This window comes from Pleurodeles waltl, chromosome 10 (genome assembly GCF_031143425.1).
Source record: "Pleurodeles waltl isolate 20211129_DDA chromosome 10, aPleWal1.hap1.20221129, whole genome shotgun sequence".
Classification (NCBI taxonomy): Eukaryota; Metazoa; Chordata; class Amphibia; order Caudata; family Salamandridae; genus Pleurodeles; species Pleurodeles waltl.
Genome location: NC_090449.1, coordinates 484,173,226 through 484,196,699, shown reverse-complemented (window position 1 = coordinate 484,196,699; position 23,474 = coordinate 484,173,226). Strand labels below are relative to the sequence as shown.

At 43.3% G+C, this 23,474-nt stretch overlaps 1 protein-coding gene across 7 annotated transcripts in view; it reads right to left on the bottom strand.

The window, feature by feature from the left end:
• Window positions 1–1,718: 1,718 nt before the first annotated feature.
• The window catches only part of LRRC61 (leucine rich repeat containing 61), a 119,952-nt gene continuing 98,196 nt past the window's right edge, over window positions 1,719–23,474 (bottom strand). For 4 of the 7 annotated variants that reach the window (XM_069210780.1, XM_069210779.1, XM_069210781.1 and 1 more), the window contains exon 2: window positions 1,719–3,239. In XM_069210780.1, coding sequence (XP_069066881.1) covers window positions 2,040–2,822 — 783 coding nt within the window. In that variant the 5' untranslated portion in view covers window positions 2,823–3,239 and the 3' untranslated portion in view covers window positions 1,719–2,039. Of the gene's footprint in view, window positions 3,240–11,061; window positions 11,263–12,385; window positions 12,493–20,041; window positions 20,178–23,474 lie in introns of those variants that run through there. The other 3 variants (XM_069210776.1, XM_069210782.1, XM_069210783.1) reach the window with 3 other exon arrangements.

Below are 23,474 nucleotides of genomic sequence, written 5' to 3'. Positions count from 1 at the left end.
ATTTCCTAAAAGCCCAATTCACCTTTAGGAAATGCTTTGTACATCTGAATAGGAATTGCATATAGATAATCCCTATTTGGAATTTCCTATACAGAGAATCGCAAATTGCGATTTCTACTGGGTAGAAATTGCAATTTGCTATTCCCTAAAGGGCTTTGTACATCAGAAAAAGCCAATTTGCATTTCTTGATGGCATGAAATAGCGATTTGGACCGGTAAAAAATGCAAACTGGCTTTGTACAGCTGGCCCAATGTTATTAATTTGTGGTTTTTAATTACTGCAAGGCTGACAGCTGAAACAATATATAAATAAATTGAAAAAATAATATGTAAAACTGCTCTTGGCTGTCACATTTACACATTTGTAAATGTGCACTTGCTATATTTACATGTGTGTTTTTTTAAGAATCTAGCCTATTTTTTATGTATCCTCTACTTCAGAGTTTCAAAGCATGGGCTAGGGGAGCAACTGCCCTGGGGCCACAGCTTCAAAAGGGCCCCATGAGAAGGGGAACTTTCTCTATGTTTGACCTCAGGCTCTTCTTATTGTCTAGCAAAACCTTTTTCACTCTCTCTGCCTACCTCGGACTCTGTCTTTCTCTACCCATTATTATCATAAGGATTTTTAGAGCAGGGGACACGACAGGGTCCAACTGTTTTTGTGTGATTCTGTTTCTGAAATGTTAACATAAATTCAGTATTGACTGGCATCAGCCAGACTGAAAGTCGTTCTGAACAGGAGCCCCCATAATATGTTTTGCCCGGGGTACCCAAAATCCTTACGATGGCACTGCAAATCTACCTCAGGAAATTGTAGAAGCACACAAAAGGACGTATATGGTCAGTTGACAAAAGTTAAGGTTTCTAAAGTGAATTTGTCCAGCAGCATGGCACTCTGCCCTATCAGATTCTGGAAGCTCGGTTAGAGTTTAAGCTCTTTGCTGGAAGTCTGAGATCTTCACGTTTTGCAAAGAAAACATACGGAAATGTGGTATTCGCCTGAAATGAGTCTTGTCTAAGTTTCTGATTAAGATGCAACCTGCAAGATATTTACCATCTAGGACCCAATCACATAGAAACATTTGGTTTTGTACAGTTGCCTAATCTACAACAAGCACTTCCACTTGAGTTCAAAGCCAAGAATGCTATTAGTACCTGAACATGCCTGCTCTGTCACCACTCACCTTTTCCTGTTAGAAACATAGCTTCTTGTGGGAGAGGTGTAAATGAGGGGTTGTAATGTTTGAAATCAGTGTTCATCGGAATCTGCCTGGACGTCCCACTCCAAGCAGGATATTAAATTTACAAATCCGGAACAAATACTCAATAATATTTACTTTCTGGTAACTAGTACATAGTTCAGTTTTTTTCTTTTTTTACAATTTGTTAAGTGTAATTTGTCATGAATTTAAAACATATTTACGATTCATATTCAATAACAGTAAAGTTATAAGAACAACGAGGAATTGATTCAAAACAGCGAATGGGGAAGCAACCTTTTAACTGCAATTAGTTCAATGATTTGAGATCAAGAAAACATAACACGGTCGAGCAGAGTACCAGAGATCAAAACAACAGGCAATGATGGCTCCAAATCACTCTCCGTGCTTCACTTGTACAAGTCTCTTTAGTTGGTTTGATCCCAAAGCATCGCAGACATAACAGAAACATCTGAATCACTTAACAACAAAGAACAAATCACACAAGAACTGAAAAAGTAACTTTCTGGCTACATTTATTAAACAAAGAAAACAAGGACAGGCGTCAGGCTCATGTTGCGTCTTTCGGGCTTGTGAACAGAGGTAGAACTGAAGAGCATGCAGTCAAACACCAACAACACAAAACACTGAGGGGAGGTGGCTCATCAAGAAGAACTTTGGCACTTTTCCCAAACACGAATGGACACTCTGAAAGTTTGTTCAATGCACAGACGTCACGCTCAATGGGTGTTTCAAAGCAGGAGCCATGCTTGGATTTTGAGGGCCTCCTCATGATGCAGGTTTCTGTGGAGCTTAATCTGCGTCCAGGATGCTGGGTTCTCAGAAGACATATGAACTGGGATCATTCCTGAGGTCCAGTGCCCTCTCAGCCTGGGCGATGGTGTCATCAGCCCTCTTGCTCAGTTCTTTACACTCCTGCAGAACATCGTTAAACTGTTTGTAGGCCTCTTCTATGATGCTGCTCTGAGCTGGCTTCAGATCCCAGTAACCCTCTTCTACCCAGGGTTTAGCTCCTCCAGTGACCTCTAGAGGCCCATTGCTCAGAAACCTTTTTAGAGAACTGTCAATGTCTTTGCAGAGATGATAGAGGTCACTCCCTCGGCCAGAGACAATCTCACCATCAATCACTCTGAGAGTGGGCAGTACATCGAGCACGCTGGTCCGATAGGTACTTGCGGCACACATAGGGTTGCTGAGGTTGCTGACTTGGTCCCTCAAGCGAAGGCTCTCCAGCTTCCTTAGGCCTGCCAGGCACTGTAGGCTCTCAACATTGTTTAGAAGGTTCCCAGCCACATTCAGGCTCTGTAAACTATCACAGGAGCTGAGGGGCTCGAGGGAGGCAACCCGGTTGGCAGTTAAGTTTAGAACCACCAGCTGCTTCAAAGATGCTAGGGGTCCAAGGTGGGTGACATTGTTGTTGGACAAGTCTAAGCGTTCCAGGTTGAGACAATCCCCAATGCAGCCCAAGTCATATATGGCCAGACCTCGAAGCTTCAAGTGAAGGATGGACTCTAGATCAAACTCACCCGATCTTGATTTTAGAAGCTCAGAAGTAACTTTTGGACTTTCTCTTTCCTGCTCCTTCTCCATCTTCACCTCCATTTCCCCTGTTTACAACTGATAGTCTGCTTCCAAGTGAGGAATTACTTTGGACAAACAGGTAACTTGCTAATGGTCCTTGTGCAGGAATCTGAATTGCAGACCTTCCAGTGTCTAAATCCAAGCTTGTGGGACCAGAAGAGGACTCTGTATCAATTAGTGTCTGGTGTGAAAATGGGAAAGCGCAAAGACTGATGTTAGGACACTGAGAAGGGAACTTATGAGAGGGCTCCACTTTTCTGCGGTACTCGATCAGCTTTTGTGTAGAGTCTTGGTAAGTTAGGGTGGAGAATGCTAGGAATGGCTCAAACAATAATCCTTGTAGGTGATGAAGAACATGAATGATGGTCTGGAAGTGCCCCTATCTTCTCAGGCAGAAGAATGGGTGGGTGAGGTTAAACCTGATGAATGGACATCTACCTGGAACAAAAGAAGGGGACAAGTTCAGAATTCTCACCTCAGACCGTCAACATACACTATATCCTACCTAATTGCATCAGACAATCTTAAAAGAGACATCAACACAGTGCAAGATAAGGATAGCCAGAACAATCCAGTCCAGCCTTTCTTCTGATGGTGCTACCACCACAGAATAGACCTTCAACACCCTCTGCCTTGTGCTCCAAGGTATTCAGCAACAAAATGAAATTCTCTGCTCCAGAATGATTCCTCTCTTATCCCAACAAAAATATTCTGAATATACATGGCACCCATTCCCTCAACCAGAAAACACCTCACAGCAATTGAATTGAGACTGCCTAGGCAGTGCACAACTTGATTTGCCTTTTTGCTCACACGTGTTTGAGAGCCTGCAAAATTAGACTTTATTTAAAAAAAACAGATCTAGCGGTAAGAGCAAGCGTACAGATGTCTGATCAAGTACTTATTTAAAAGTAGCAACGATGATGAAAACTACAACTTGGTTATCTGATTTTAAAAGATTCCCTTTTGGCAATCTGAGTACACATGTAGGGGGAACCGAGTAGGTTTATATATCTCTAATAGACAGGGAAGGATGGTATGTTTAACGTTAAGTAATAAAATGATCACACGTTCATTAATCCACCAAGAATAAAAATGGTAAAAACAGATCCCAGAAGACTGCACTCTGATTTAAGGAATTATATTAATAGAATCAAAATAGTGACCATATATATAGGGCACACCACAAACTGAATTTCTCTTGTCAATTTCATAACGTGTTTACTATTGACAAATACAATAATACCTGTATTGATCTAAAAAGAATGAAAAGCAGATTCATAATGGATTGCAATCTGAGGGCCTGATTTAGAGTTTGGCGGAGGGGTTACTCTGTCACAAATGTGACAGATATCCCATCCTCCATATTACGCTCTCCATAGGCTATTGTGGGATCTTAATACGGCAGACGGGATATCCATCATGTTTGTGATGGAGTACCCACTTCCACCAAACTCTAAATCTGGCACTAAGTCTTGACGTTTCAGAGTGCAGAAGGAATATTTATTTACTGAACTATATCAATGGGTTGATAATAACAGAGGGAATTATATTTCAAGTGGAAAAGTCAAATACATAGTTAAGCTTTTGGTGACACAAGGGTCAAACCCTTTTCAACAAAGCGGACTGTATTTCAGGTTTGAATATAAATATTGGGGTAGAGAGATCTCTGGATACGTTTTCCCTGAACAACTCACTCTTTGAAGGTATAATGAAGCCTCTATGCCAAGTAGAGGTACAAGTGCACGATTTGTTGAGATCAAGCACCCTTCTGTATTCTTACAGTATTTGTATTAATTCAAATTTTCTTTGAATCAAGATTTTTTAGTAAGATCAATTAATTCTCTAGCAAAAGTTAGAGGACCTGTTTCGTATGGGCTGACAGCATACCTTGTTGCTTTTCCAAGCTACTAAGGGCCTGCTTTAGAGTTTGGAGGACAGGTACTATTTCACAAATGTTACAGAAATCCCATCCACCTTATTAAAGGTGCTTTAGGGTACTTTACAGGCACTAAGGGTCTGATTTACAGTTTTGGGAATGGGTACTCTGTAACAACCATGATGATATCATGTTAGCCTTCTTCAAGTGCGTTAAATTATTATGTACTTATAATAAGCCACATGGGATATTCATTGTGTTTTTGATAAGTACTCAAATGAGATAACTTGTTTGTCCGCCAATAGAGTATATGTCTTTCTCTAATAAGATATTTGTCAAGTTGAGCCACACTTCTGTCAAGTCACCGGCATGGCCGTACTTCACCTTGTGTATCCTTTCTTTATGAAGATGTCACATCAGGTTGTCCAAGACAGTAAGGTTGGGAATAACTTTTCTTTTACCTATTTCAAGTACACCTGCCTGCTAGAAAGCACCTGCACTGTTATATTAAAACTATATCTGACAGGTATTTTTTTATTTCAGATTTGTATTACCAGTACTATTTTATTTTTCGTCTTTTCATTTTAGCAGCTGGTGCTTGCAACTAGCTTGCCAAGGCCATAACGTCGGTGCTTGTTTAAGTATAATTGCTTCCAAACATCTATAATTGTTGGAATCTTTAAACTCATACGTCACTATCAGTACTAATAGTTAACATAGGCTTACGGCATTGGCTTGGGTGAAAGACCCCAAAATTTCTAACTAAAATGGCATACCACTGCATGACTATCAACGTTTTAGTAATCTCCATCTGCCATTTGTTAATCCTCGTCTATTTATGCATCAGCAAGTGGTGACTCCTTGTCAGGGGCTCTAGAGCACAGCGCCCCTGCCTCCTGTGAGGCCCCACTTCCTGAATTTTGACTCTTTGAATCCTGACACTGCACATTATTCAAATTAGCAATGTTCAGGGTGCACATCAGTGCAATGTTGAGACCAATGAAAAGCTGCACAGAGCAGCAGGGGCAGGATCCCCTCCTCTGTCCCAGCTTCTTATAGGTCTGTCCGTCTAGCCTTATCAAGAAACTGGGAAAGGGACTGAGGTAGGTCTTTCGGTTTTCAAACCTGCCCTTGCTGCTCTGTCTGGCTTCTGGATGGAAATCATCAATTGCAGGTTCCAATGTCCAGCATCAGATTGCAGCTCTGCTGCAAAGGAAGCAAGGTAAGTAAAAAAATGTTGTTTCTCTATTCGTGTATGTATGTGTTTGTGAGTGATTAAAAGTGAACAGGATTGAGTGAACGTGTGTGTGTGAGAGAGTATCAATGAGAGTGAAAGTGAGTGAGAATCTAAGTCTGGGCATGTATGAAAAAGTGATAGTGAGTACAAAGGAATGAGTGAAGAATTGTGAGTGTGTTAGAGAGTGAGCGTTTGGAGATTGTGAGAAGGAATGAGTAAGTGAGAGAATGTGAGTTAGAGTGAGTAGAGAAAGAGTAAAGGTGAGAGCGAGTGAGTATGACTGAAGGTGAACTCCTGGCAAATATTATGCTCCACCACTTTCAAAGATCACCAGCCACCAAAGGTGTCAGATAAAGAACATCTAACACTAAGTGTAACAAAGACTAAGTAACAGGTGTTTCAGGCAATTTCTTGCAGGCAACATCCAAAAATGTTCACCGTTTTACATAAACTGAAGGGATCTCACTGCATAAACTAAAACAGACTGCATCCTTCCATCATCTTAAACCAAACTGCAAGTACAATGGGAGCAGCAAAAGCCTGTCCTTGTCAATTAAAATCGGACAAATCAGCAATGGCTTAACCTATAAGTGATGTTGCTGCCAAAAGAAGATCACGCTCCTCTGAATTCCAAAATCAGAGGCAAAAGAAACCGAAGTCTGAATCTAATAGTCTTTAAATGGGCCAGGCAGAGGCCAGGCTGTTTGTTAAAGACGAACTACAAATCAATTACATAACCCAAATGCGCCTTTGACTTAAAACTGGTGCGGTCCTTAGCTTTTGATATCAATTTCAGTTCCTTATTTGTAACCCCCTTTAACCACTGTAGGCTATTGCCCGGCCCAGTGTATCTGTACCTGCAGAACTTAAGTGCACCTATAAATACAGTGGCCAAGTTCCTCTGCTGTTTTAAACCCCCCATAGAAGATAAAATCCCAAATCACGTTTCTCAGTGACGTTTTCAGGGCACTTCTGAAACAATCCCAACATTTGCAAGGGCCACTTTTACCTAATTGATTGCCTTACCATTCTTCGGCCAAATGTCAGTTTTACTTGCGCTTGACTACTCTTAGATGATAGTCAGTTTTGCAGTGCCATAGGTCCAGGCACCTCCAAAACTGATCCAAAAAGGCAAATTGCCAATAATAAAGTTCAAGAATTAGCTTTACTTTCATTATCTCAATATTGGCCATCAGAAGGCTTACCCAGCTATCTATACAATCAACATAAGCTAAAGATTAAATTGGAACATGTTTTCTCATTTCCATTAGATGTGATTGGGGGAAACTCCTGTTACTAAACATAATCCCAGATAATTATATGTCGGTATTCCAGTTAACATGCGCCCCATCAAAAGACATTTATCCTCAGTTTTAAGCTTTTGCTGAAGATCATGAACTTGGTCTTAATAAGTCTGGTCAAAAGATAGTTATTTTCATTGTGCCTATCTAAACTTTAGCAGAGTCCTAGTCAAGCCAATGCGGGTCTTGTTAAAAATGACCCGCTCATCTGCATACAGCAAGATCAGTATAGGATCTAATCCAACATTTGAAGGTAAAAACCATGCATTAGATGGTGCCACACCAGAAAAACTAAAACAGTAAACAGGATTTTTCCTGCCAATTCCTAAGATTACAAAACTCTCTTCCAGACTCCATCAGCAAAATTCGAACCTTCTCGCTTTCCGGTAGAACTAAAACACACACCTCTTCAAACTTTACCTACTTGACTAATTTCCTCTTTTGAAATCCTTTCTTTATACAAACCTGCTCTTTTTTTAGTTGTCCCAGGCCACTTTTGTTTTAAATGTAAAGCGTTTTGCTGCTTTGAGGCTCGGTTTGCTATACGAATACATTCATAATTGAATAGATATACAAAATGTTAACAAGTTATAAGAACGAGTTTGAATCAAGGAGGCAAATTGCATGTGAGGCAGAAGCGGACTCCCTGCCTAGTTATCAATCACGTGAGATCTTCCACACTGAGCTTAATCATGAAATTATTTGCCCTTACCTCATTAAGCCACTTCTTCTCTTTTTCCACCCACTTGCCATCTTCACCTCTGCCGCAATAAACCTTATCTCATTGGTTTGCAGCCACCAGAAGTTTTTTTAAAGTAATAATTACTTTAGCATTTTTAAAATCTGCCTTTTATCCCCACCCCACTTTTCATATGATTATATTGAGGTTGAGTGAATGGCAATTGCCGAATACATCAAACAGAAATGAATACGGATCATCTCCATATAAACAGCTTTGTATATTGAACACACACTACAAAGAGGTGTGTGTAACCAGCAGGTCACAGATTAGAAATCTGGAACACCAGATTCAACCTTACATCCTTCCAAAATTGATAATGTAAGCACCATTAAAATGGGTGAGAGCAGCGCCCGTTGTTAAGGCACCAAAATACAATCTAATCTGTTATGTGTTGGCTGTAAATAGTTAATATTACTAGAGGTATACATATTGCTTGTAGTGCTTGCTCCGGTTCTAAACGCGCCATTAAGAGGTCATGATCACTTTCTAACAGCCTAATCTATAGTTTAATCTATGGCTAATGTATAGCTCCTCTAACTTTATAGTGGTGCCCAGCAGGAAAACCATCACATGGCAGGCTGGCAGTTTCTTCAAAAAGTCAATGCCACAATCAATCGTTGGAAGCGAGAATGTGATGACTTGGTTAGTAGATCAACCATGCTCACCAACTGGTCTACAAAGACAGCATGAGTATCACATGGTTTGATGATGAGGGCCTTCAGTTGAAAACTGTTATGGCATCAGCCTTATGTCCAAGAAAGAACTCTGCATGGGCCAACTATGTTTCCCGTCACTAAGGAAAGAATATAAGCAATTGATTTAACTTAAAAAAACTGAACCTGCGTGTTAAAGCCTGGTCTAAACTCATAGGGGCAATTCAAAAGAATAATACCAGATTGTTCTGGAATCTGATTCGGTAGGGCTGCAAAGATGTCCTGAGGAATCTTGAGTCTGGCATTACGGCTCAGGCTTGGATCGACCATTTTGCCGACATGTCTAACCCAACAAGGTGTAGCCAGCTGAATGAAGAGAGGGCTCGGTCTTCAAATGTTGCCAAAAAATGAGTACTGGACAATATTGTGAAGTCACTTTTGCCAGCATCTGGAATTACATCCCCAGAATTTGTGAAAAGTGAAGCCCAAGCCACCATTTTGAACAAAAACGTATGAAAGCACCCATCCCTAACAAAATTCCATCCGACACCTATTGCAACAGTCTATCTATCTGAGTCCCAGCTCTAAAGGCTGCATTTAATGCAATCTGGGAATCTGGAGAGCCCTAGCTTCTTGAAGAGCTGTAGTTATTGTCCCTCTTCACAAAAAATCGTCCCCGGAATGTACCAGGAAATTATCACCCAATCTCTCTCCTGGACAGCATGGGGAAAATCTATGCCCAACTACTTCTAACTCAGCTAGAGTCCTAGGCTACGGACTACAAAATTGTGTCTCCAATTCAAGCTGGCTTTCGCAAGTTGCAAAGCATGACTGGTTAAGCAGCCAGACTGCATTTCTCCTGCCTGAAGTATACATTTGTAAAACAGTTAGATCTTTTCTTAATACTTGTTGATCTTAGTAAAGCGTTTGTCTCTGTGGATAGGCCAGTCCTCTGACATGCCGTAGAAGAACAGAGCATTAACAACATGTCCCTGAACACCATAATGCTGTTTCATCATAACAACACAGCTGCAGTGAGATCTGGCCCAAAAGGAGGGTGTACTCTAAGTTGTGGCATAGAACTGGGCGTAAGAAAGGGTGAGTGCTTGCACCTTTATTATTTATTTATTAATGATGTGGACAATCAATTACTAGCCTTAAACCTGGATGTTCCCACGACTGGGGTATTTAAATACTGATCTTGTTGTTCACCGATGATGCTGTTTTTTTGGCCTGGACTAAACTTTCCATGCACAAACTTCTTAAAGGTTTCCAAATGTACTGTTCCAAGAAGAAACTCAAACTAAATATTTTGAAAACTAATTATATGTTGATCAATTTGCAGCGCAGCTTGAAAAATTAATTCAGAGTATATAAGTAGCGTTAGATCGGATAGACTCCTATGATTACGTAAAGATATGGTTTAATGCCAATTTAACCTGGGGCAAACAGTGGAAAAAGAGTGAAATGAGCATGCTCCAGCAGTAAATTCTGTCATCCAAGCCAGCAGTATTGTTGGACGAAAAGCGAATAAACCAGACCTATTGGCCTACAAAACGAAAGCATATCCTGCCAGGTTGTATGTTGCCAAAATGTGGGGGACCGGTGGGTATTTGGTCTCCAGAAAATGGGAAACGAATTCTTATGTCACTTGTTGCAACTTGAAGCTGGGACACCAATTGCAGCACTTAGACACGAATTGGGCTTGAATAACATCAAAGCTATTGTAGCATTAAAACCACTTCTATTTTGGCATCAAATCTAAACTAAATTGAATTTATCAACTTATCTCAAGCCAATTCGCAAACTTTGTGATAGTAGCTACTCTCATAAGCGACCGTGGTTTAAGTATATTGCAAGCACTCTCAACAGCATTGGTTGCTATGAATACTGGACCAATCTGAAATCCATGGGACCCTCAAGCCTAGGCACATTTAAAAGGGAACTATTGGTCATTCCACACTAAACAGCACCGTGGCAAACTGTTGCTCACTTTACCGGAAATTAAACTATATTTGGTTTTGAGAACTACACTGACCATTTATTCCCACTGATAAAGAGAGCACTATTTATAATTTAGGCTAGGGTGTCTCCCTCTAAAGTCCTTCACAAGGAACTGGTCAATCTCCAGAGGCGATTCCACCTGCCCCTGCATGCACTTTATGCTGCTATGTTCCTTTACTCTGCCACCAAGAAGATTTCTTCGCGCTCTTTTTATAAAGTATATTAAGACATTGTAATACCGCCATGTACTTATGTTTAGGAACCGATACTGACTTTATGGATTTTAACCCAGTGTCTTCTTACATTTATGCATCATGGAAGCTTATGCTACCTTTTACTAGACAGCAAAATGCCTGCGTCCCAGGAGGGCCTCAACTGCTAGCAACTCCTTGCTGCCATATAACTTTTTAACTGCGTTATTTTAAGTTGAAAATGCACTTTAACCTGTAATCTCTTGTATCAAGCACTCTTCCTGGGTCCGCTGGCGACACTTTGGTCCTATCGCCTTGATGATCGAGCGTTCTCGGTCCTCTGGTTGTTCATGGCATTGACCTGTGTTGAACTTTGAACTGTTCTGACTTGCTGCAGTGTTTCCATCTTTTTTTTTTAGCACGTACTTCGTGTGTGTGCACTTGGCACCCATGAGACCGTTGTGTTACCTGAGTGGAGTGGTGCAGGTCTCTATTCTGCCTGTGTGCGTCACTTCCGACCATCTAAGAAGAGCAGCGCTCACTGGACGTCCATGCGCCGCTGGTGTTGTCCGTAAAGCTGCAACGAGCTCCTTTCTTTCACACCTTGCCATTGGACACTGTGTTGTGCTAACAAATCAACGTCCAGGGCGCACAATCAGGGCCTTTGGCGATTGTCCGGAACGACAGCTGTATTTACTATATTCAGTATGTTACCCCCACGCCTTGGGCTGTTTGCAAATCTCTCAGTTGGTATATGGCCCTAGTGCTTAAAAGCGTACATGATTTACCTCTGACTTGCACATAGCACTTCGTTAGGTTTATCTGTTTGTAGTTTGCTTAAGTTGCTCCTTTGCTTTTATACTTGTAAATGATGCTAACTTAAAGTTCATATCAATATTTATTGTATCAATGCTTTAGAACGGAAATTGTATCACTGGCATAGTGTATATTAGCATACTGTATTCTGATATTTGCTGACTGCAGAAGCTGGCACAATAAATTAATCAATAGTTAACGTTACTCAAGGATTCTTGAAAGAGAACTGTGCCATTCCTATATTGGTACATCTCACTACACTACTCAGATCTGAGGGAATTGTGGCACTGATGTCTCTAAAGAGGGGCCTGGTGGGGCCGTGCCCCAGCTACATCTGTCCTGGCCTCCCTCTGGCAGGCCACCACAGCTGTCGAATATCACCTGGAAGAGAACATAGAAAAATAACCAACACCGCAACTGGACAAGCACATGATTATGGGCAACCGTCTTTTACTGCATGGCGTGCAGCCCGAATATCGAAGCCAAAATACAGAGGGAGGGAAATATCGAGAAGAAAATATTGAATGGGAACTATAGATTGTCTAAATCCAATTTCACATATATGTACCTTGACAGCAGATGCAACTTCAAGGTAAAGAGATGTGGGGTTAGGAATGGTGAATCTTTACTTACATATATGCAGACATGCATCAGTAGAAAGTCATATTTGAATATTTTAAACAATCGTGTGTGTGTGTTTATAGAGATGCGCACGCACACTATTCACGATCGCCCTTTGCATGCGGCCTCGCCAGTTTTACCTGCCTCTCACTGAGCTCCACAAATCATCCTTAAAAATGACTTCTAGGTTTCCTGCAAAGAGGGATCGGATGTATTCCATTCCCTTCTTCCTGTCGCCCACTTGGTGCCGAACACTGATTTTCAATGAAACACGCCTTACGCGCCCCTCCTTCCTTCTATTCCGCATTGATCCCACAATGCACTTCTCCCCAAGGGCTCCGAAGCAAGGTGGATGTTAGCGAAGCTGAAGTACGAGGAGGGAGGATATGGTTTCCCTTAGCAACGCTTGCCATGTTCGAAGGACACGTTCTCTCTGCCCATTTCGCTTTGGTAACATGCCAGTACAGGGATCTCGAGGTCTAAGAGGCCGTAGTAGTAAGACCGGAGAATTGTGCAGTACAGTACATCTGCTTATTTAAATTGGCTAGATAAGTGGCCGGAAAACTTGAAAAAGAGGTCTTTGTCTAACTGACAAGTCGTGTGTTCGAATCCAGGGGGGTCTACTCGGCTTGCCATCCTTGTATGGTAGATCAAATGAGTACTTTTTAAGTTCCCTAAGAGTGTATCTATTATAAATTGACCATTCGTACGTGTGGTGTCACAGGCAAAAAGCATACTAAAAGAAGCCCCTTACGGAAGCTCATCCCCAGTGCCATCTGCTGCCCCAGCAATCAGGGGGACAGAGGGCAGCAAGCTATCTAGGAAAGGGATCCTTAAAAGATATAAGAACAATGGCCGCTTTGAAAAGGTGTCAGCGTGTAGCAAGCAATGCTAAGAAAGCAAGGAGAATATATAAACAGGTACTTCAGGAAAGGAAAACTGAGATTAGGAATAAAGCCTGGAAAAACCTGATAGTGGCAGGTAAGTCAAGGGATAGTTTTAGGAAGTGGTTAATCGACCTCTTTTTGCTGAGTTAGATGTTCCTAAAATAGATCATCTATTCACTGTGGATGCACGGGTGATTTATTTTACGAAAAGTATCCATTAATTTGGGCCATGACTGCAGCCCAAACACGGAGCTCCCCTATAACCCGCCAAGTCGAAGTCTAGGAAGTGACCCTAGCTATTAAAAAATGCACTTCTGGAAAGGCTCAAGGCCCGGATGGCGTTCGGCCGATATTTTTAAAACTAGTATTAACATGTCGGCCCCATCACTAACAAATGTATTCAGATTTGTTGTGTCAGGTCCCTTTCTCGATTCTTGGAGGACGGCCATTGTAGTTCTCGTTTTTTTTAAAAAAAGGGGGATAGAATTTAGCCAACTTGTTACAGCCCAATGTCATCACTAGAGTCCAGCGCCAAGATTCTTGGTCAAGTATTATTGTCCTGCCTAGAAGAACGGGCTGCGGAAAATGTTTTGACAGAAGTACAATTTGGATTTAGACCTGGCATCAGCACCCGGACCAATGTTTTAAATCTCTACATTATCGAAGGAAAGAACGTCAAGGCTAAATCTGGTCATTACACCTGGCCTACTGAATCTCTCCAAACTGTGGGATTTGATAGGTAGGATGGGCATCGAGATGGGGCACCTACACCAGGACCTCACAGTGAGGATGTGTTATGGCCCTTCAGGTGAATGTTCGCTCCCCCCACCACATTCGTCCTACCCAGGGAGTTAGGAAAAGGTGTATCTTGGCCCCTTCCTTCTTCATGCTCTATGTTAATGGCATAAAAAAAAACTTGGTGGAAAATGGAAAGGATCTGCCATGTATAGGAAATAAACTTATACCCATTTTGGTATACGCTGACAACATGGTGCTTATTACCCGCATGGCAACTGGCCTCCAGATTCTCCTAGATCTGTTTCCAGCTTATATAAATGATTTGGACCTTCAGGTAAATCACTCAAAATCTTACATAATTACTTTGGTCCATCTAAGCACAAATTCCAAGTGTTTTGTTATGGGGTATTCTCATTTGGCAAAGGTAAGCAATTGTAACTTTTTTTTTAGCTGGACTGCACCTTTAACACTAAGAATGCAGCACTTTATTAGGAATGTTGAGTCCATATTCAGATTTCCACATAGGCTAAAGAATAAACCAATCCCAGAAATGTTGAGTCTATACAAAAGCAAATGCACCTTTGACAGGGGTATATAGCGCTGGGTTATGGGGCTATTGTAATGCAGCTATCCTTCAAGCTGAAAATCGCTTTATGTGCAGACTACTGATAGTCCCCGGGGGCACTGCTGCTACACTTATGTACCATGAGGAACTTTGGGATGCCATATCTGGAGGCAGGGGCGGTTCATCTATTATAGCAGAGGAGCGCTGCTCCACTAAAATACCCCCAGAAAACTCCAGAGACTAAAAATAAAATGGTAATAAAGTTAATTTATTATCATTTGTCATCCCATTCTGACCCAAATGTCAGGATGGGGTGGAGACTGCTTAGTGGCAGCAGTGGTGGGCAGGGCTGCCTGTGCACTAGTTGATAGTGTGCATGTTAATTTGGCCGGTCAGTTGGTGATACTGGTTTGTAGTGGGTACCAGAGGTACTTACACCTTATATCAGGTTCATCGATCCACCTTAGTGAAATGTAGGCAGTGTCTAGCAGCTTAGGCTGTCTATGAGTAGCTGTAGCAGAGCAGCCAAGGCTGAACTAGAAGACATGCAAAGCTCTTACAATACCACTATAGTCACATAGTATGTATACACAATAAAATACAATACTTGGTGTTACCAAAAATAAAGGTACTTTATTTTAGTGACACAAGGCCAAAAATATCTTAGAGGCAATACTCCTTCTGGAGGTAAGTATTATACACAATATATACACTAGTAACAAAAATCAGGTAAGCAAACAGTCATCGAATAGAGCAAACAGTGAAAAACACAATAGATTGCAATGGGCCTAGGGGCAACACAAACCATATACAAAAATAGTGGAATGCAAAAGTCGGATTCCCCCCTAGGCAAGTGTAGTGTATAGCAGGGCACTGGGAGTGTAAGAAAACACCAAAGGAAAGTAAAGTACCCCACCCCAGAGCCCAGGAAACAGGAGTAAAGTACAGCAAGTTTCCTCACTAGAAGTCGTGGAAAAGGATTATGAAAGAACCAAACAAGACTGAAAGAAACCAACGATGGATTCCTGGACCCGAAGACCTGTGGAGAGAGGAGACCAAGTCCAGAAGTAGATGAAGAGTCCAGGAAGAACAGGAGCCCCTGCCAACCTGGACAAAGGTGCAACAGTGGATCCTCCGTTTAGAAGAAAATTACAGAAATGCATCAAAGAAGGCAGTTGTGGGTTCCTGCTTGGTGCAAGCGATATCCCACGTCGAGTCATTGGATGCAGGCTGTTTGCATTGCTGGATTCCGCCAACAAGCCTTGGTTCACTGGACAGTCAGGATCACTTAGGTCCACCACCTGTGTTCCAGGATCCACACTTGTTGTCAGGAGAGGCGTCCCAGAGTACCGGTCGTCGCTGCAGAGAGGTGCCAGTTGAAGCAGGGAAGTGACTCCATCACTCCACAGGAGATTCCTTTGGTTCTTCTGGTGCAGAATGAAGACAGGCAGTCCTCAGAACTTACACAACCTGGAAACTGTTGCAGTTGCTGGCTGGAGCTGAAGTTGCAGGTCACGGTAGCCTTCCTGGATACTTTGTTGCGCTTACAGCGGTTCCTGGAGCAGTCTGCAGTTGATCCCACAGTCAAAAGCTGAAGCAGAGGATGCAGAGGAGTCCTGATGGAGTCTTGCAAACCGAAACTGAGGAAACACTCAGAGGTGGTGATGGGCAGGGGAGTGGTCACTCTCCTTTCCTTTGTCCAGTTTTGCACCAGAGCAGGGACTGGTGGTCCCTGAACCAGTGTAGACTGGATTATGCAAGAGGGCACCATTTGTGCCCTTCAAAGCAATTCCAGAGGCTCTGTGAGGATACTCCTCCCATGCCTTCAACACCTATTTCCAATGGGAGAGGGTGTAACACCCCTCTCCTAAAGGAAATGCATTGTTCTGCCTTCCTGGGATTGAGCGGTTCAAACCCTAGGAGGGCAGAAACCTGTCTGTAAGGTGGCAGCAGCTGTGGGTGCAGTGGAAACCTCAGAGAGCTGGTTTGGCAGTACTGGCGGTCCATGGTGGAGCCCCCAGGGTGCCTGGAATTGCCCCCCAATACCAGATTTTGATTGGGGGTTCAATTTCACAATCATAGACACCTCACATGGCCACATTTGGAGTTATCATTGTGAAGCTATCTATATGCATTGACATATATGTAGTGCATGCTTATAATGGTATCCGCGCACCAGCAAAGTCCGGGAAATTGGTCCAGGACAACGTGGGGGCAGCTTTGCTAGTGCAAGTGTGCCCCCACACACAGAAACTTTGCATCTAGCCTTCAGTAACTGAAGGTTAAACATTTAGGTGACTTATAAGTTACCTGGTGCAGTAATTATGGCTGTGAAATAGTGTGTGCACTATTTTACTCAGGCTGCAGTGGCAGTCCTGAAGGAGTGTTTGTATGAGCTCCTTATGGGTGGCAAAAGTAATGCTGCAGCCCATACGGGTCTCCTGGAACCCCAATGCCCTGGGTACCTAGGTACCATATATTAGGGAATTATAAAGGGGATCCAGTGTGCCAATCTGAATTGGAATATGGAGTCACTAAACTATAGTGACACATTTGGTAAACAGAGAGAGCATATGCACTGGAGTTCAGGTTAGCAGAACTCCAGTGACACAGTCAAGCATACTGACAACACATATAGGCCACAAACTATGAGCAATGGGGTCCTGACTAGCAGGACCCCAGTGAGACAATAAAAACACACTGACAAATGGTTCAAAATTTGGAGTAACTATGCTAGAAGAAAGCCACCTCCCTACACCATAAAAACACACAAACCAGATACTCAAACAGACACAAAGAAGAAATGCAGAAGTTACATGGGCCTAAGACATGTAGACATAAACATACAGAAATACAAATTGATACTCAGACATAAAACATGTATACAGACCCACAAACAAGATATATATACCACCACAAAAACAAGATATGCTGCAGACATGCAGACATAAGACATGCATGCAGAGACACAAACAAGACATGTATACAGATACAGAGACTAAGGCAGACACAGAAATACAAACAAGAGATGCATTAAAAAAAGACAAACAAGATACTGAGCTAGGCCCGCAAGCATAAGAAATGCGTACAGATACAAACACGATGTGCATACAGGCACATGCATGTCAATTCACCAAAATGCCAGAGGTAGCTGAAGTGACATCAAACGCCCTTTGACTTCCATTTTCACTCAAAGACACATCCCTACACACACATAATCACACTTACATACACACACACACTTATCAAATAAACACACTCTCACCCGAAAGCACGCATACAAAACACATTTAAAAGCTTTTTTATGTACCTCAGCTGCCATGTGAGGACATATTCACAATTTTACTATCCCAACAGTGAAAACTTTATTACTCACTATTAGTGTAATAAAAAAATGACAGAAAGCAAAGAGAGTGGAGCCCCAACTGAGGTCCAGGAGGAGCTGCCACTGTGCTTTTGCCATTGAATTTGCCACCTCTGAGGCCAGGGGTCGCAAAGGCACTGCCACTGGTCGCAAAGGCAAGCACGGGGTAGCAGCTGCGACCCCTGGCGACCCCTAAATGATGCCCATGGGCACATGGAGATAAGATTAAAAAAGATACAAAAAAATATAAAAAAGACTAAAGAAACCAGATATGCGTACAGACGCACAAACAAGAAAGACATACAGAGATACCGAAAGTATATAAACTTACCGACACAAAATATACGAAAAACAAAAAAGTACAGACGCGATTATGCTTCAGGCATGCATACAGACACAAAATCAAGACATGCATACGAGTACACTGACAAAATGTGTATGGGTTACAGTAGAAAAACAGGCTGATGTGCATTAGCTATGCATGCGGATGCACAGACTTAAGACATGCAACAGACATACAAACCCGATATGAATGCAGTGGCACAAACATAGGCCATGCATACATAACCAAAAATACATACAGCCACAGAGAGATAAGGACCCAGCAACAGAGTCACAAACACGGCATGTATCCAGAGGCATATAAAACACTAACATTAAGCCAGAAAAAAAGTCTTGCATACAGGAAACACATGGACACAAACAAAAACAAAACATCGAGACAGAAAAGCGGACATTAGACATGCAAACATACAAAGACATAGGTTACGAAGCATTCAAACACCAACATAAGGCATGCAGTCCGACGCACCAGGCAAAACAATTTACCCCCGGAGCATGTAGACACAAATTATACACACAGGCAGTACCAACATACACATATATGCCATGTACATAGACACATAGAGACAACACTTACACACGGAGAGCATGCTGTGACGAGTAATGCAACGAGGCATCATAGACTGATGCACAAACACAGGCACACAAACATAAGATAAGCACACAGACTCGCACAAACATAAAGCATTCAGACGCTGGGTACATAAACAGACGCTCAATACACAGTCAAGCGGACATCAAACGAGGAATACACTGGTAAGCACAGAAATGCCCCTAAACTTACACATAGACTTAAAATATACGGAGACCTGTGACTGTGGCAGAGAGCACTCTCAGACACACGCTGCTCATTCATTCACCGAGACACAGCTCCCGAGCCTTTCATTCTTGCCAATAACAAAAACCTGCGTAGACACAGCACACCTGGAGGCACAGACAGGAACACAGTGTGACCGCCACTGCTAAGGTACACTGTGATAGGACTGGCATCGGAAAGGCACAGCGATAGCGGTAACATACACCTACACGAAGCAGGCTACGGTTCATCATGCCGTATCGTGGCCACTCGAATACCATACTCTCATGACAGTGGCCACCTATCACACTCAAACACACACACACACACACACACACACGGCATTACTCTTCCTGGGTGACATTGGCCATGGACACATGCGTACAGGCTCCATCAGACACTGCACACCCTCGGAACTCGAGCTGCCAGTCCTCTCTGCAGTGGACCCAGACACACAAAGGCTGATGTACACAAAGAGCACAGTAAACCAATGGAGCGACGGCTGCCATGTCTTGTCCAGCATGTAACTCTCAGACACAGGCATGCTGCACAGATGCACAGAACAATGGACAGCTGTGCACGGGGTGCAGCATCGGTACCTTCCTCGAGGATTAGAGCTTCGGGGTAGGGGCGACATCTGCGACCCCCTAGCCTGGACCACCACCAGTCATTCCCCAGGGGGCCCCATGCAGGTGCTTCTGCACACATTCACCATCAGTCAAGAAAAGACAGTGGATAGAGGACGGGTGACACCATGGGCACTCATCCGGGCCACTATAGCCTATTGCATCTAGTGACGAGCTCCGTCCTTCAAGGCATCTGCAGCCCGACCGCCCAAGCATGCCTCCTTACCCCAGGACCTTCTGTGCACTGGGAGTCACTGCTTCTCACCGACAGGACCAGGGCACCACACAGTCTATTGTGCCTGCAGGAATGTGGGGTTGCCTCCGGCAGGTGACAACAGTCCCCCCACCTTCCCCCAACACACACACACACCCATCCCGGGGAGCCAGGCCGTATTAGGGCACCTCTTCGTTTTTTGCGCTTTTCCGCGTGTTTTGTATTGTGAGCCCTATATGCCTCCTCCACGCCCCGGCGACATACCTCCTTCCCCGCATCCAGAGCCCTCGCCCCGCTGCCTGGGTCCTCTGTGCTCTGAGCCCCTCGGTCACTCGCGGAGCAGGCGGCTGCTGCAGCAGGAAGGTTAACTCTTGCCGTGCCGCGTCGCAGACAATGCTCCAGACTGCACAGCTGAGCTCTCCCCTGGCGGACTGGATGGCGGGGGAGGGGAGAGTAACAGGGTACACGGATATCAAAGGTGGTGTCGGGGGCAAGAGGTGGACAAGACATGCTGGGGCTATCATATGTCACCATCTGCAAAGAGAACACATTTAAAGACCGATTACAAACTCAGTGTTCCATATGGTATCCTATAGTACTGTACATATTGCCTTGGTATGGTATGGTGTGGTGTGGTGTGGTGTGCAACCGAATGTAATTGTAGGGGTGGAATTGGATGGCATGATACAATATAGTGTGCTACATTTTGACACTGTATGCTCTGATGTGGTTCGGTGTCCTCTGGTATGGCGTAGTAGTTTTTAGTTTGATATTGGAATGAGGTGGTGTTCGCTGTTATTACATGAACATAGTATGTTCTCATGTAGTACTTGGTATAGTATTTTATGGCACCGATTACGATGTTATGGATCACAATGTTTTGTGATAGCAAAGGACGTCATAGATCCCCTAAAATTAATCGAACAGAGTGGTGGTACCGCACACTTCAGTGTTAATGCCACTCTACACTCATTTAAGTGTCACCAGCTGTGGTGTTAGCTGCTAATATCACTGTACCCAGTAATACCACACCTGGTATTACCACTTACTTTTCTGGTCACAAATTGCACCTGGTTTGAGCATGTGAAATTTATGTACAAAAGGGCCTGGAATTCGGGAGGTAAACATATGGTAAAAAAAATAAACAACATTAAGACCAGTCCAACATGTTAATTTCCATTCTGGGCCTCATACTTGACGATTGGTATATGAATTGGTAATATACCAATCTGGTATTACTACTCCGTCCTGTTGGCCATTTTGTTATTGTGTCCATGATGTGGTAGATTAGAGTATGTTGTGAGAACAGTATTTTACGGTACGGATTATGAAGGCTGTGTGTTCTGCATCGACTCAGTAAGTTACAGGGTTACTTAGTATGATGTGGTAAAGTATGTTACAGATCAGGTATTATTTCATGTTGTGTGATGTACCAGTTTTCTTTGCCAGACTTCGTAGATTCGTCCTTTACTTAGGACCGCAGACAGTGCAAGCTGGTCCTTTTCATAAAAGATACAATAATGAGGTGTTTTTGATTCACGCGTGCCTGCCATCCCAAGGAGCCTGGGTGAAACTGCATTGCATGGAATGCTTGCAAGAATTTGCGTACTATACAAAATATACTTTGGTGGTCATCCGCATAAAAACTGTATGCAAAATATGCCCGCAGGTACACAAATCACGCGAGATCCCTGCTCAATGGTGAGCAATGTTGCACAGGCCGTACTGGACGTTTATCTTAACTGGCATTTCCTCGTGGTTCTGGAGCATTTGCAGGCCTCCATTTAAAGCCTACAGTAAACACCGCTACAATTTTCTGCACCCCTACTCACATTATGCAAAAAATGTATGTTGGAGGACACACAAATTATAGCAAGAATTGCAAAGCCAATAGGTCTGGCAGAGACGCCAGCCTTCTGTCATTTCTTGTTTTGCCATAGTTTTTAGAAAAAAATTTTGTATGGAAATATGGCAAGCCATCACCAATCTAAAAAAAAAAATTGCTACAGGCAACAAAAAGCTTTTTTTGGTCTGAAAAACACACACGTTACCATAGTACTCTCTGGCACTGAAGAGAACTACTTTGTGGATGGATATGTTTCTTCTGAAAGGCCGGCATGCTTTAACTCGTACTTTAACTCATAGTGAAGTCTGCCAATTGCTGAAGTGGGCTGACACACTGCCTCTTAAAGCATGGTGGAGTGGGTGGAAGAAAAATGTGAAAGACACCAACCACAGACAGTATGTTATATACACAAAATGTTTGGAAAAGCAAAAGGTCTTGGCTTACACAGATCTAAAAATGTCAGCCAGTCTGGCACTGGCTGCAAGCCCCCTTTGCTTTTGAGAAAGAAAGAAACTAAGTGTTAGAAACTGGGTCTCCAGTTGGCAGAGGGATACACCCTTGTCCAAGTGGGCACCACAATCCTAGTTGGGGTAAATCACAACAAAATCCAAATGATCCTGTGCTCACCCTCTGGTAGCTTGGCACAGAGCAGGCAGGCAGACTTAACTTAGAAGGCAATGTGTAAAGTATTTGTGCAATAAGTTAGACAGTAACACGGTGAAAACACCACAAAAAAACACCACACAGTTTTAGAAAAATAGATGATATTTATCTGAATACAATAAAGTAAAAACGATGAAAATCCAATGTACACAAGCAAAGATATGAGTTTTTAATGATTAAATCCCAAGAAAGCGCTTAGAAACACAATAGCTCCAACTGGGGCTATCACAGCGACGCTGACGGAATTGTTCCCAATAATCCAATGCCCCAAGCGCCAGTCACAGAGTCGCACGGACCCACAGGTACAGTGCCTTTTGAAAACAAGGAAGCAAAGATGTCGCACGGAGTCGGGGAGATGAGGCGTCAATGGGGCCGGGGATGCGTCAGTCCCTTACAGCATCAGGGGAGATGAGGCGTCAGTTCTGCATTGCAAAGCAGGTGGAGGCAAGGCATCTGTTCCTTCCGGTTGCAGGAAGAGCTGGTGCAGCGTCAGTGGCTATGCGTCGGTCCCTTGTGACCCGGCAGAGTCGATGGATCCAGTCAATCAAGAAAATGTGTCGATTTCACAGTGCCGGGATAATACTGCGTGACGTCAGTGGTCTCGTGGCAACGTCGGACTTGCGTTGCAGGGTGCAGTTGTTGCGTGCAGCGATGTCCACGGAGCGGGAGCAGGCTGCTGCATCGGTGCTGGCTTGGTTGAAGTCGTTCTTGGTGTCGCTGAAGTTGAAAAAGTATCTAAAAGCTAGTTGGTGAAGTCTTTGCCGTCTCTAGACTTCAAAACAAGAGACAAGCTCAATCCAAGCCCTTGGAGAGCACTTTTGGGGAAAGCAGAGTCCTTCCAGCAAAGTCAGAGGCCAGCAGGGCAGCAGTCCTTCTCAGTAAAGTAGTCCAGATGAGTTCTTTGGGCAGCCAGGCAGCTCCTCTGACAGAGTTCAGATGTAGATCCACAAAGGTTTGGTTTGGTGGGGTCAGAGACCCCGTTTATATACCCAAAATGCCTTTGAAGTGGTGGAAACTTCAAGGAGGGGTTTGGAAGTGCAGAAGTTCCCCTTTTCAGTCCAATCCCGTCTGCCAGGATCCCCGTGGGGGGGTTATGAGTCCTTTGTGTGGGCAAGCCACTTGTCTTTGAAATGTAAGAGAGAGCCCCCTCCACCGGTCCTGCCCAGGGAGACCCATTCAGTATGCAGA